This window comes from Miscanthus floridulus, chromosome 5, assembly GCF_019320115.1.
Source record: "Miscanthus floridulus cultivar M001 chromosome 5, ASM1932011v1, whole genome shotgun sequence".
NCBI lineage: Eukaryota > Viridiplantae > Streptophyta > Magnoliopsida > Poales > Poaceae > Miscanthus > Miscanthus floridulus.
This window is the reverse complement of record NC_089584.1, coordinates 44,733,464-44,748,225: the sequence shown is the minus strand read 5'-3', so window position 1 is coordinate 44,748,225 and position 14,762 is coordinate 44,733,464. Positions and strand designations below refer to the sequence as shown.

Here is a 14,762-nt window from a genome sequence, read left to right as displayed (position 1 = left end):
GGGAGGCAGGGTTATAAGTCAGTTAGATCTAAGAGATAACCGGAAAGTAATAACTGATTACAGGAATCCTGGGATCATACATATCCTAACAGAACTCGTAATATCTTCAGGATATCTTCCCAATGTCTTGCGAGAGGCGTCGACCAGAGTCGTGCCTCGCAAGGCTTCTTCTTATGGGCTGGGCCACCCCTAGGGGTGCAGCCCATGTGGTCTGCCGTGGGTATCTAGGGTCGTACACCCCACACTTTTGATCTTAGAAGCAGATGCCATGTAGCTCTTCTTCTTAAAAGGCATATTCGAATCTTTCTCACAGTCTACTGGGCTCAACGTGAATTACCGAAAATCCCAGATTATCTCGATAAATGTGCTGCCTAAAAAGATAGAAGTTCTGGCGAACACCTTTGGCTGCCAAATTGGTTCCCTCCCCTTCACTTACTTGGGTCTCCCAATGGGAACCATAAAACCACGTTTTGAGGATCTTACTTCAATCATGGATCGAGTTGAACGTCAACTCTCAGCCTGCTCTTCCCTACTGTCATACTCAGGACGTCTGGAGATGATCAAGTCTGCCATCACGCCAATCACCACCTACGCTTCCTGTGTAATTAAGTTGCCTAAAGGGATCATTGACAACATTGACCGAGCTAGAAAGCAGTGCCTTTGGCGAGGCAATTCAAATCAGCAAAGGGGAGGCAACTTGGTAGCATGGCCAGTAGTCACTACGCCCAAAGACAAAGGAGGCCTTGGTGTGCTAAATTTACGTCTACAAAATGATGCATTGCTTCTCAAACACTTGGACGAGTTTTATAACAGGAGAGACATACCCTGGGTCCAACTCATATGGTGGAAATATTATCAAGAAAAAGTTCCCCATGCAGCTAGGGAAATCGGATCTTTCTGGTGGAAAGATATCCTCAGGCTAAGCAACATTTTTCGACGGATAGCCCGCTGAACTATTGGAGATGGATCCACTGTCCTTTTCTGGAATGACATCTGGACGGGCCATCCACTATCTGAGCAGTACCCAAGGCTGCTCTCTTTTTCCAAGGATTCTAGGATTTCAGTCAAGGAGGTAATGAATGCTGAAGATTTTGAGGACCTCTTTTATCTCCCGCTATCTCAAGGCAGCCTTTGTTGAATTCGAAGACCTTCAGGAACACTTGATCGGTTTGCCAGGGCCTCAATATGAGGATGATGTCTGGAGTTACATTTGGAGCAATGGCACCTACACATCCCAACGACTGTATAAGCTAGTATTTGCCAACGCTTATGCTCACCCAGCCTTTGGATGGATTTGGAAGGCCAAGTGCAAACCAAGAATAAAATTCTTTGCTTGGCTGGTACTAGTGGATAGACTGAACACTAAAGATATGCTCAGAAGACGTCACTGCAGTACCCAAGATATGATCTCTATGTCCTTTGTTCACAAGGGACAGTAGAGGATATATAGCACCTGTTCTTCACCTGCACCTTTCCTAGAAGGTGCTGGCAAGCCCTAAACATTCAGTGGAATGAACAGCTTGTCCTACTGCCCCGCCTGACACAAGCAAGAGCAAATTCAAACCTGCCGTTCTTCGTGGACTTTCTGTTTTCGGATGTCAGTAACAGTTATATTCATTTCTGTGCTGAATCGTTGACCATAACAGTTACAGAAATGCGGTTTAACCATGATTCTCAGTGAAGTCTATATTTCCAACAAACATGGACTCTGTTTTTTTTTTTACGTAGCAGGACTCCATGAGCAAGGTACAGTTCAAAGCAGCAGCACGAGCAATGTTGCTTTGCAAAATCGTTCACCATATTTCCATTCCACGTAATGATTTCAGCGGTTTGTAAGTTCTGAAACTGAAAGGCCAACTCAAACCGCTTCCGGTCAGCAGAAGACTGTCAAATCCAACGACCAAATTCAAAAGGGTTGCTGGGCTTTCTGAACAAAAGAAGATAAACTGATTTCAATTTTCTTTTATCCGGAGTACTGGGCCTTCTGATTTCTGAAGAGATGAACTGCGAAGTTGTTGTGAGAAGTTCTACCCTCGTAGTCCTCTAAGGTGCTTCTGCATCAGCAGCTGGTGCTTCTGCATCAACATCTGGGTACACTAGCGCTGCAGCACCTGAATTATCAAAGGAACAAGCAAAACACCAGTTATAATTAGGAACAATGTTATGGGTAGTATTCTAACACTTTCACTTTTGTCAACCAAACAAACAAGAAAGAAACGAAATGAAAAAGGAGGCCGGCAATCAGTTACAAGATTAGCTCTACTCCGTATTGGCTAACAACTGAATTTTCTGAACTAAAGATAGTATCATTGGAGCTAATGAATTTTCTGAAATAAAGATCAGATCTGAGATTGTTTCCATTCAATTGCTTCTGATCATCTTTACCATGTTTCCTACTAGTTGTATCCAAACAAGTAAACCATTTTCTCACTCACCAGTCTGCAATTGAGGATAGTACATACAGAAACTAAAAAGAAACAAAATTGCAGAAGTAGTTTGAGCATGTGAGCTATGGACACACAGTGTGCAAGTTACATTTTCTGTTGTCATCAGTATGTTTCTTTCTTGTTGTCATCAGTGTGGAGATATTTTTACTGATGGCTGTGCATAGCAAATTCAGAACTACTGTGAGTTACAATCCAGTTGCAAAGTATGCAAGGTATGATCTATTGCGAATACCAACTTTACCGCACGGACCATTTGCAATGTTCTCACCTGGAGAAAGCGAAACTACAAAGTCAGTTCTCACCTGGTGACCCGCTGGGGAGAGCGACGATATTCATGGGCTGCACTTGAGAAGGCAGCAGGTCGATGACCAGAGGGGTTCGCCGCGCGTCGTGGCCGGCCTTCACGCACAACACGAAGTGGTTGGCATCCCTATGGCCCTCACGGAACGCCACCCGGGCCATCAGGCTGAACACCGACCGGCCGGAGAACATGAAGTTGTCCCAGTTGTGCTCGTCGACGTTCCCGTCGTCGTCCGCCAGCACGTACCAGATCATCCACTGAGGCTCGCTGGCGAGCACGGTACGCCGGCGGAACAGGCCGTGCCGGGTTCCTACATTCTTTTTGCAATGAAAACACTGGTGTTTAGGAAACTGCAGCGACTGGACATCACTAGCAAGGCAGACAAATGAACAAATCTGATGACACATCACACATCTTCATGGGACTGGGAGAGAGATTTTCAGACTTCAGAGAAAACAGACATTGTTAAGTCTGGACTAGCAAAAATGAACTATGCATAAAAAGGAAAAACAGCTCTAAATTATGATTCAGACATGCATCGTCAGATACAAGTAAAGAACTGCAACGGTGATGTGGCAGACGGTAACATGAACTGAATTTCTCACGCCATCATGAATCTCATGCTTACTGGACACTTTGATCTGACGCGGATCAACGAACGATAGACAGAGCAATCCTAATCTTTTAACTGTTGGGTCGTTTTCTCACGAAGAAATCCAAAATAAATTAGGTTCTTGTATAGTTGGCCATGCAGCCCGCGGCCCGCCGGCCCGGACCGTGGCCCGGCACGGGCACGGCACGGCCCGTTAGACAGCGGGCCCGGGCCGGCACGGCCCGAGGCACCAGGCCGTGCCTGGGCCGCCACCCCGGCCCGTGGCACGGCACGGGCACGGCCCGGTGCAAAGAGGCGGCCCGGTGCATTTGGCCCAGCAAGGCAGCCCACGAAGCCAGGCAGCCAGCCCACCCCGCATGTCGACGAAATATGGTCGGCAGTCTATCTAGGGGTATGCCCAAGGTAGTAGATTATCGGCAAACAGGTGTGAAAGCTACAAACGAGATGGTGACGCAAGACAGACACGAAGTTTTATCCAGGTTCGGCCGCCGTGAAGGCGTAATACCTACGTCCTGCGTCTCATTGTATTGTTGTATGTAAATGAGATGATTTTCGAGAGGGGTCCCCTGCCCGCCTTATATAGTCTGGGAGGCAGGGTTACAGATCTGGAAACTAATCCTAACCAGTTACAATTGTCATAGGTGGCCGGATAAGGATTCATATTCTAACCGACTAGGATCTTACTTGATCTCCAAGTCTGCCTTGATTCCTTGCGCGGGACTCCGAGCAGATCGGCTGGGCCGTGCGTCGTCTTCTAGTGGGCCGGACCCCCTGGTCCGGGCCGGCCCAAACCTAGCCGTAAGGGTATAGGGGTTAATACCCCCACAGCTAGTCCCCGAGCACCATGTATTATGTTGCGACACGCCGTTTGATCTTCTTTGACTAATGCGGTCTGTCTTCATGTCATCTCCAACTAGTTGAAACATTGACCAAGCAAATGTGTCAGTATTCTGGTCAGCACAGAGAGTAGTAGATCACGATTATAGCCGAAGATTCAGGTTGTCCGAAGAATGCATGGTGTTCTAAAGAAAAAAGAAAAAGATTTCTTTCCTGATCAAATGTGCCCACTTGTATTTCTGAAAAGAAATGTAAGTGGCCCTTGTACAGTAGTAGTTATGGCCAACAGTCAGTGCGTAGGGGTCGATAAAATAAGCACATTCACCACAAGGTGAATTGTGCCCACTTAGTCCCCGAGCCTAGTAGTAGGTGACGTAGGCACATGGTGCCAGGGTCTAAAAAGAATTCACAGTTAAGTTGAGAATCCAATCGTCGTACAAGCGATACGAGCTGCACCGGCAGGTGCATCGTACCGATGTAGTCCCCGAGCTTGCTGGAAGGCGAGGTATCAGCCTTGTACCAAGGTCTAAGTGAGAAAAAATAAATGCCTCTCAACTGTATGTGAGTACAAATCACATGTAGCCGAGGAGAGCGGTCTCCGAGCAATGGTCGGAGAGTAGTCGGGGCAGTCCCCGAGCACAGCATGGGGAAAACGACGAATCCCCGAGAATAACCGTAGTCGGTTTAGTCCCCGAGCACGAGGGTGGTCGAGACAGTCCCAAGCACGAGAGTGGTCGAAATAGTCCCCGAGCACGATGGTGGTCGGGACAGTCCCCGAGCACGATGGTGGTCGGGACAGTCCCCGAGCACGAGGGTGGTCGGGACAATCCCCAAGCACAAAAAGTGTGGCAAAAAAATCATATGCCACTTGTACTATTATTTTATGTATTTATTTATTTATTTGTTCTGACAAGTCCAGTCTGACACGTCTGGTCAAAAAAGTAGACGGGTATAGCATGTCATACTGCCTTTTTATCTTGTCAAGCAAACAGTTGCGTGGCACCTATCAGTAGGTGCGTCAGCGTGGGCCCTCCCATACTGGCAACGAAGAGGCGCATATATTGGCGTAGATCTCGAGGCTGAGTAATACTACAAACGTGAAAACAACTGTCTGCGGCGCGTGCGCACGTCCCCCAAGAATCCCGGGCAGACGAAACGGCATAACTCTTGGGTTAAATACGGTATATATGATAGGTCAGTTACTATTTACTGAACCTCATTGCCATTCGCAACCACAGCTTTCATCTTCCTCTCGCTAACCAACCCTAACACATCTGAAATCGCCACCAATCAATCCGCCGCCGCTTCGACTGCCGCCTCTGCTAATCCCCCGCTGCTGTTGAAGATCATAACACTCCCCGTTCACTAGCAAGGCCAGAGTCTGAGGTGGAAAACGAAAGGAAATGGCAAAAAGTGATGCGCAGAACACAACAGGGGTCATGGCGAAGGAATGGTGGAAGTCAAAAAGCAATGAGCAGACCATTGAAGACCTCATTACCATGGGGGTACTCCACAACAAGGAGCTCGCAGGATGGCGTGCGCCGGAGGGCGAGAGGTACCCTAATCCACAACCAGGTGAGATCGTGGTGTTTGAGGATTTCTTTAAACAGGGATATGGAGTTATGTGGCATCCGTTTCTTTAGGGGGCTCTGTCTTTACTATGAGATTGGGATTTGCAATCTGCATCCCAACTCGATCCTCCTTGTCGCCACTTTTATTCATCTGTGCAAAGCGTATGGCGGCTTCCAGTCCCATTTTGATTTTTTCCGCCATCTTTTCTGTCTACGGAAGAAAGGAAGCGGTGGTTCGAAGATAGTCGGGGGTGTATACCTCAACCTCTGTGATGGCATGAAAGCCCAGTACCTACACTGCTCATGGAACACGTCGCTCGATGACTGGTACAAAAAATGGTTCTACATCCGCGAAGAGCCGAACACGATCACGCTGTGCGACGCGGGCTACATTCCGGAGAAGAAGACGAGCTGGTCGGAAAAGCCCGAGCATCTGGGACAGATCCCAGAAATATTTGGAATGATCCCATGGAAAAAACTAGATGGTCCGAGCGTAGTCGGGAGTTTCATCAGCCGACGGGTCCAGCCCTGCCAGAGGAGGGTACATCCTGGCTATGAGTATCAAGGGAGTACAGACCCAACGAGGACGAGGCAGAGGGCGCTTGACAAAATCGAAGTCAAAGCTAGAATTGGCAAGCTATTTAACTTAGCCAATCCAAATTATGCCAGACTGAGCGACATCGAGCATGCTTTCAAGCTTGCCCGACCTCCCCCAAAGGTAATTCGTCTTGCTGCGTACCCGTAGTCTTATATTGTGGTAGGATAAGTGGAAACTTACTGTGTTCACTCCCTTTTGTTACCTAGGTTAATGGTCAGGATAGAGCGACAGTGTTTGTGTCGCCACCCCCTGGAGTAGAGTGGCCACAAGGAGCTGATCCCACCACCCAGACCAGCATCGAGATCGAGGACGAGGACGTCGACTGGGCGGAGCTCGGAGCTAGAGAGGAGGCAGTGGTCAAAGCCGTTGGTAAGCGGCCGGCTGCCCCCAAATAGTCAAAGAAGAGATCAGTAACCACCCTGCTCACCGGGGGAGTGCTAAATATCAATGAGCCCGAGGGGGCCCGGAGGAGAACCCAGCTGGCAAGCGTCGGCATGCGATTTTTGCCTGGCCGGACGATGGCGTATAGGAGGGAAAAGATGCAGACACCTTTCAACTTGTCCCTCAAAAAAGGAGGAAGCAACTAGAGTCGATGGAGCAAGGTGGGTCCTCTGCACCTGTGGGACCCACATCGCCGATGGCGGTGAAGGATGCAGCCGGGTCGACCTCGGGAGTACCTGGGCAAGGAACGCGACCGGCGACGGGAGCGACAACTCAACTGAGCATGCCACCGACCACTGCAACATGAAGGACAAGCGGTAGAGAGGTCGAGCACCAAGGCCCAGCGACTGTGCTGGATGTAGAGGGAGACCAGGAGTCATCCACACAGCACGTGGAGCAAGTACGGCCGAAGAGACGCGCCTTCTCCATATCATTCCATGCTTCCAACATGTAAGTATTTGTAACCTTGATATAAGTTAGCAATTTGCATTTAATATGATTGCTTTCTGAACTTATCTCAGATGTACTAGCTCGGCGTCCACAGAAAGTCCGGACCAGCTAGCCGGAAGTGGCGTGGCGCCACCAATAAGTACAGAGCAGACTATCCAGCAGCCGACCACCGAGGAAGCCATAGTAGAAGATCCATCGGGGCCTCAGCAAGCAAGCAGTCAGACAACAGTCCCCGAGCAGGTGGTCGAGGGACCAGCCGAGCCAGGCACAAGTGCTCCGAGCGCTAAACCTGCTAAGGGCAACACCTCAGCGTTGAGGGTAACAGAGCAGATCGAGGAATGAAAGCCTAGTACCTACACTACCCAAGTCTCCTCGCCTTGGTGGGAAGGATGGGAATCGTGGGAACCTTGAGGAGTGGTCTGGGATATCTAGATCGTATTCAACTTCTTCATTGTCACGATGCTAGAGCTCAGTGTGGACGGAGCCATTAGATGCGATGTCGGACGGGGAGCTTGAGCCGCCCTCTTGAACTGTGTGGATTGATCCTTCTTGATACTCCTCAATCCGAACCATGTTGATGAAGTTGTGTGGCTTTGGTCGAGGTCGATGTATAAAACATAGATCTGAGCAGCATTGTATATTGTACGCGTAGTTAGAAGTAGTGTTTCGTAGGCCATAGGGCTGAGCCTAGTAATTCTCCATCAAGGCTTCACACTCGGAGAGCCAGAGACCCATTGCGGGGGCTGGTCGGCGATGAACAGAGCGCCCTTCAGGAGTAGATGTGACCACGAGATCCATACCGAGTCGTGCAGGACGACTGGCCCGAGCTGGTCGGGTAGATCTATTGTGGGTAGTGCTTACCTGCTCGGTAGGTTGATTTTGAATCGAATCTACCAGAGCTAGGGTTTCAGCAAGCTTGGTGCTGACCTGATCGATGGAGTCGAGCAGGTCGGTGTTGTTGATCTGCCTCCCTTTGTAGCGAGGAAGCAAACGATGGGTTGTTGGCGTGGCTAAAGACGATGCTGGTGTGGCCGGAGCCAGATCCAACGTGGTCGGAGCCGTAGCTGATGCTGGTGAAGTAGTGGTCAACGCAGATTGGATCTGTGCCTCCTTCGTGGTCATGGCGATGAAGTTGTCGGAGCCAGTGGTCCAGGTGATCTAGTCGATGGTGAACGTGAGGCCGTTCGACGTAGCCATGGAACCGGGGATGATGACCATCTTGTTCGTCTAGGGAGCAGTACGCACACCCCCTACCTGGCGCACCACTATCAATGAAATATGGTTGGCAGTCTACCTAGGGGTATACCCAAGGTAGTATATTATCAGCAGACAGGTGCGCAAGCTACGAACAAGATGGTGACGCAAGACAGACACGAGGTTTTATCTAGGTTCGGCTGTCGTGAAGGCATAATAGCTACGTCCTGCGTCTGATTGTATTGCTATATGTAAATGAGATGATTTTCAAGAGGGGTCCCCTGCCCGCCTTATATAGTCTGGGGGGCAGGGTTACAGATCTGGAAACTAATCCTAACCAGTTATAATTGCCATAGGTGGCCGGATAAGGATTCTTATTCTAACTGACTAGGATCTTGCTTGATCTCCAAGTCTGCCTTGATTCCTTGCATGGGACTCCGAGCAGATCGGCTAGGCCGCGCGTCGTCTTCTAGTGGGCCAGACCCCCTGGTCTGGGTCAGCCCAAACCTAGCCATAAGGGTATAGGGGTTAATACCCCCACACCGCTGCATGCCCACACATATAAGCCGCTGCCCGCCATGGCGCTGCCTCCCTCTCCATCCCTAACCCTAATCTCCATTCCTCCCCCACCATCCGCCGAGCCGTCTGCTCTCGCTCGCTGCCTCACTCTCGCTCTCGCATTCGTGATCCACCGCTGCCGCCACTCTCCATCAACCATCATCGTCCATCCTCTTTGGCACCGGTGACCTCGTCGGTGCTCCTCCACCTCGCACTGAGTTCGCTAACCCTGTCTCCTCCCTCCTTTTCCTCTCCTGTTTCCTCTCGCTCTCGCTCGGAATCGGTGAACCATGTGAGTTCGTGTTCATGTCATTCCCTCCTCCTCCACCTCAGCACCTCGTCGTCGATTCTAATTGGTATGACAGTGTCTATCTCATCCTCTGGCTGGCTCGCTGGCTTCTTCATCTCTGGCACCGGGCTCTGGGAAAGCAGGTCCGTCAGTTTCCCTAACCCTAGATCTGCTCTTCTCTGCTCTGTCTCTCTCTGATCTCTGTCTCTCAAGTGTCATCTCTCACTCTTCTTCTTCTCTGGCACCAGGCTCCGGCAAAGCAAGTTCGTCACTTTCCCTAACCCTAGATCTACTCTTCTCTGCTCTGTCTCTCTCTTATCTCTATCTCTCAAGTGTCATCTCTCACTCTTCTTCTTCTCCGGCACCGGGCTCTGGGAAAGTAGGTTCGTCACTTTCCCTAACCCTTGATCTGCTCTTCTATGCTCTGTCTCTCTCCGATCTCTGTCTCTCAAGTGTCATCTCTCACTCTTCTTCTTCTTTGCATGCAGGTTGGTGCCTAACGCCGTGTCTTCCTCCTCTGGAGTAGACATGGCTAGGCCACCAAAGCGCCCGTTGAGGGACGATGCTGGAGCTACTTGAGGTCGAGGTCGTGGACGGCTGTCCGGCTCGTTCATGGGTGGTTGTGGTTCCAGCCTCGCAACGCGGGGGGAGGATCAGCATCCCCTCGGTGATGGCGAGGACCAGGCGCCGCACCCAGATGATGAGCTGGAAGTTGAGGACGACGATGACCTATGTGATGATGCAGCCGGTCTGTTCGGCATCGACCTCGGTGACGGCAACCAGCCCATCGATCTCGATGCGACGATGGTGATGGTGGAGTTGAGGTCTCCACTGACACTCATGGTACCTCAACCACCTCTGGTAAGAAAGTTTCTGCTATTTGGGATTACTTCCATGAGATTAAGGAGAATAAAATTCGAGTTGCTGCCATCTGTAAACATTGTCGGGTGCGATACACTGCTAGATCGTCTGCTAGCACTGGCCATTTGAGACGGCACATGTATTCCTATATGAGAAAACGTAATCATGCCAGTATGGTCTAGTCTAAGCTTGCTCTGAATCCTAATGGTTTGAAAAATTGGGTGTATGATCCTATGCTTGCTCGCACTGAGTTGTGTTGTTTGATTGCTAGGCTAGACCTTCCTTTAGGGATAGGTGAGACACAGGCTTGGGAGGATTACATTAAGCATGCTCATAATCCTCTGTTCGAGAAGGTTTCTAGGCAGACCACCACTAGAGATATGTGTAAACTTTTTGATGAACAACGTGCTATGCTTATGAAATCTATGTTGCCTGCTGCATCTTATGTTTCTTTGACATCTGATATTTGGTCTGGTAATGCTAAGGAGGATTATATTTCTGTTGTTGCTCATTATGTTAGTGCAGATTGGGAGTTACAGAAAAAAAAATTGTTGGTCTTAGGCTGATTGATGTTTCACATTCTGGTGAAAACATTGCTGATAGGATTTCTAGTGTGGTTGAGGAGTTTGGTTTGATTGACAAGGTTTTTTCGGTGTCTCTAGACAATGCTTCTGCTAATTCTAGGGCTTATGAGATTTTGCAACCTATGTTCTTTGGTTATTTGGGTTCTTATCCTGCACCTACAAGAGATGATCCTAACAAGGTGCAGTACTTGCTTGTGCATCAGCGCTGTGCATGCCATATCATTAATCTGATTATTAAATCTGTCATGAAGAGGTTGAAACCTTATACTGAAGATTTCAGAACTGCAATAAGTTTTTTAAATTCCTCTAATCAAAGAATTGTATTGTTTAAGAACTACTGCACTGCTCAGGGTCTTAGACCTAGAAAGTTTGGCTTGGATATGGATGTTAGATGGAATTCTACTTATTTGATGCTCAAACACTTGCTGCCATACAAGGAAGTCTTTCATGTGTTCATTACCTCTAATTATGGTTCTACTTTGTTGACTGCACAGCATTGGTATGTTGCTGAACAAATAATGATATTCCTGGAACTCTTCTATAATTCCACTGTTGTCCTATCTGGTGTTTATTATCCCATAGCTCCACTTGTTTTGCACCATATGCTTGACATGGCTAAGCATTTGCAAAATGCTAAAAGAGATGCTAATTTTAGAATGATTGCTACTCCCATGAAGCTTAAATTCCTTAAATATTGGGAGAAAATTCCACTGATTTATTCATATGCATTCATTCTTGATCCTAGAGCTAAGATGAAAGGGTTCTTTAATGTGCTTGAATTGCTTGGTAAGGCAACTGGATGCATTTATAGTGTATACTATGGTGATGTGAAAGATGAATTGTATAGATTGTTTGCCAAGTATGAACAGAAATTTGGTACAGTTAGGTCTCAGAAGGTTCTAGTGCCTTCAGCTCATACTGGTAAGACAAAACAGGCATGGGGAAGGATCTTTGGAGGTCCTAGTGAATCCCCTGTCGGTTCCCCCTCATCTTCATCTACTCCATCTGCTGTCAGTGAGCTCAAAGCTTACTTGGACAGTGACCCTATCACATGTTATGAGGAATCCTTTGACATACTCCTCTGGTGGCGTGACCACAAGCTAACCTATCCAATCCTATCTATTATGGCTCGAAATATCATGTTTGTCCCTGTATCTACTGTCTCTTCCGAGTCTTGTTTCAGCTGTACATCCAGGATACTTGAAGACCGGTGGCAGTGCTTGTTGCCTGAGCATCTGGAGATGCTCACCTGCATCAAGGACTGGGAGCAAGGTGCAAGAAGGGAACAACATACACCTGAGGACCTGGACCTAGAGGAAGCATTCAAGAACCTCTTCCTCGATGAACAAGGCGAAGGCAGTGGCAGCGGCACCAACAGCGGTAGCGGCGGTACTGCTGGTGGTGGATAGAAGAAGAAGAAGAGGAGAGGTAGTCACTCACTCCACTGAAACTTTCAAGTTCCATATTGCTTCTTTACATTCAAGTTCACTAACATTGCTTGCTTCTGTACAATTTTATAGGTACTTTTGGTGTGACAGACGATAGAGTGAGACAGTGAGTCACTGTTGCCTTGCCATTGATGTTGGCAGTTGGCTATTGTAATAGGATAGAACTTTTGCTGCTGTGAACTCACTAAGTCACATTGTCACAATGACTTTGCCACTGATGTTGGCTATTGTAATAGGATAGAAGAACTAAGACTTTGACACTTTAGAGCTGGCTGTACTCTTTTTTCCTTTCTAGGATTTCTCACAAGGGTGAGTTTTACCTAGAAAGGTTTTTAATGGGGCAGCATTGCATAAAACAGCTCATATTCATATAATGATATAATCTAGTCTTTTGTCTCTTGTCCTTGTGTTCTGAGTTGTGAGCCGGGCTATGGGCCGGCAAGGCCTGGTGAAAATGGTCGTGCCCAACGGGCGGCACGGCACGGCCAAACGGCCCATGGGCTGTGCCTTGGGCCGGAGGCCGGGCACGAGCACGCCATAGGCACGGCACGGTGGCCTGGTGAGGCACGACGCCGCGTTGGGCCGGCACGGCCCGCCGTGCCACCGGGCCGGGCCGACACGGCCCGATGGCCATCTATAGGTTCTTGGATCAAGCAGAGCGAAAGAAGTGGGGTCGTTGCAAAAGTTGATCCCAAGAGATGAAGAGAAGGCAATAATAACATTTAGCGGTTGTTGCAAAAAATGGACGCAGACAGAAAGCATTCTGGGCTGGCGCTCCAAGTACCAAGTTTCACAAATAAAAAATTAGAGGTTCCAAGAACCCTGCTCCGCCCAAATCAATGCGAGGAATGGGGACTTCTTGCTCACTGGAGTTGCAACTGGAAGTTGAATTTCCGGTGGCGTCGCTCTCGGGGGATGGCCTGGACCGTCCAACGCATCATCGTGATCCACTCGGCAAAGGTGTCATCGACGGTGACGCATGTGTGCCAGCGGCGGTACCTGCCGTTGGAGCGGAGGTTGCGGTGCAAATCGTGGCGCGCGATGATGTCGTCGGGGTTGCCGCCGTCCCATGCCCTGATGACCCTCCACATGATGGCGCGCGGGTCAAAATAGCTATGGTCGCTCTGGACGACGCGTCGGCCGCGGTGGCCGCGTGGCGCCGCCGCGTTGGGCGAGACCGCGAGGTAGCGGCCGTAGGCGGCGCCGTGGAGGAGGACGTAGGCGACCCCCTCGTGCATGATCTGGTGCACCTGCCACGCCGCATTCAGCGACACGTGGCACTGGCTTAGGGAGACGCTGACCCCGTCCTTGTCGGCGTAGAGGTACGTGCTGAGCTCGCGGCTCTGCAGCCGCACGTGCGTCCCGTCGGGGAAGAGGTCCATCGCCGGCGGCCTCCACGCTGCGAGGTGATGCGGCGGAGAGCGCGTGGAGTTTCTTCGCTTCTTGCCGTTGACGCGTGGGAGAGAGGAGGGAGAGGGAAGGAAGAAAATAGGGAGTGCAGACTTTTACTACTAGCCAGTGATCACATCGACAGAATTTCTACAAATTGCACGTAGCAAGGGGGGCCATCGCCCAGGATGGCCTCCACATAGCTCCGTCAGTGTCAAACACGGCAGGGGTGGATACGGGCGTCAAAGTGCATCCGCGGGCACGGGTGCAGATAGAGGTATAAACCCAACGAGTATTCGTTAATGGGTAAGAAAATAGCCTATCCATATCCGCAAACCCGTCTTAGTTACCTGACAGCTGGGGTCACAGCCAACCAAGTATATATTGAAAGTTTGGAACCCTAGTTTCATTCCATCCCCACCCGGCCACCCCACCCGTTCCCTCCTGCCGCCGCCGCTGCCTTCCTGGCTTCTAGCTTCCTGCGGTCCACACCGGGCTCCTCCACTCATCTCATTTCTCCGTTTCTCGTCAACCAGTGCAAGGCCAACACGGGCTCCTCCATCCCCTGTTGTGCGACTCCTCTAGCAGAGCAAAGCTGACGCCTGACGAGAGTAGGATGGCAAGCTGTAGGCTTGCTGTGGATCTCCCTTCTCTCTATGTGTCTCTCATTGCTCGATCTGTAGGATCTCCTCTCTCTCTGTGTGCTCGATCTGCAAGAGTGCAACATCTAGGTACTTATTCCCATTATTGATCTGTGGATCTGCTTTGTTCTTTTGGCGGCATAGAGAGTTGTGACCTGTAAAAGGAGTCTATAACTTGTGTGGTCCTCAATCAGCGCTCTTGCAAGATGCGTTTTTTTTTGTATTTTCATGCTTTTGGATTATTGATTGGAGCTTGCAAGATGCGTTTTTTTTTGTATTTTTTGTTCTGTAATCCCCGCTCGGCGCCGTGGATCCATCGGGGAGGCAGCAAGCCACCCCGGCACCTCGTGAGGCCACGACCCCGGCACCCGCCTCCCCGGCGTCGTACCCGCCGCGACGCTCCTCTTGCGGTGTCGCTCGGCGGCTCCTCCACTCGCGAGTATGCGGGCATGCCCGCGGGCAAAACATCCCAGTGGATAGCGGGTGAGGGGGCAAAGTGCTGCCCATGGCGGGCGCGGGCACAGAAATTTTCTCGCGTGT

At 49.9% G+C, this 14,762-nt stretch overlaps 1 protein-coding gene and 1 pseudogene across 1 annotated transcript; one reads left to right on the top strand and one right to left on the bottom strand.

Annotated features, from left to right (window-relative positions):
• Positions 1-2,043: 2,043 nt before the first annotated feature.
• On the bottom strand, positions 2,044-13,574 carry LOC136455620 (uncharacterized; annotated as a pseudogene).
• Positions 10,990-12,153, top strand: LOC136451180 (zinc finger BED domain-containing protein RICESLEEPER 2-like). The gene has a single exon (XM_066451930.1). The coding sequence runs from the start codon at positions 10,990-10,992 to the stop codon at positions 12,151-12,153; it is 1,164 nt and encodes a 387-aa protein (XP_066308027.1).
• Positions 13,575-14,762: the final 1,188 nt, after the last annotated feature.

Coding starts and splice junctions, on each gene's coding strand:
- LOC136451180 (XM_066451930.1), top strand. CDS start 10,990: ATGAAGAGGTTGAAACCTTATACTGAAGATTTCAGAACTGCAATAAGT.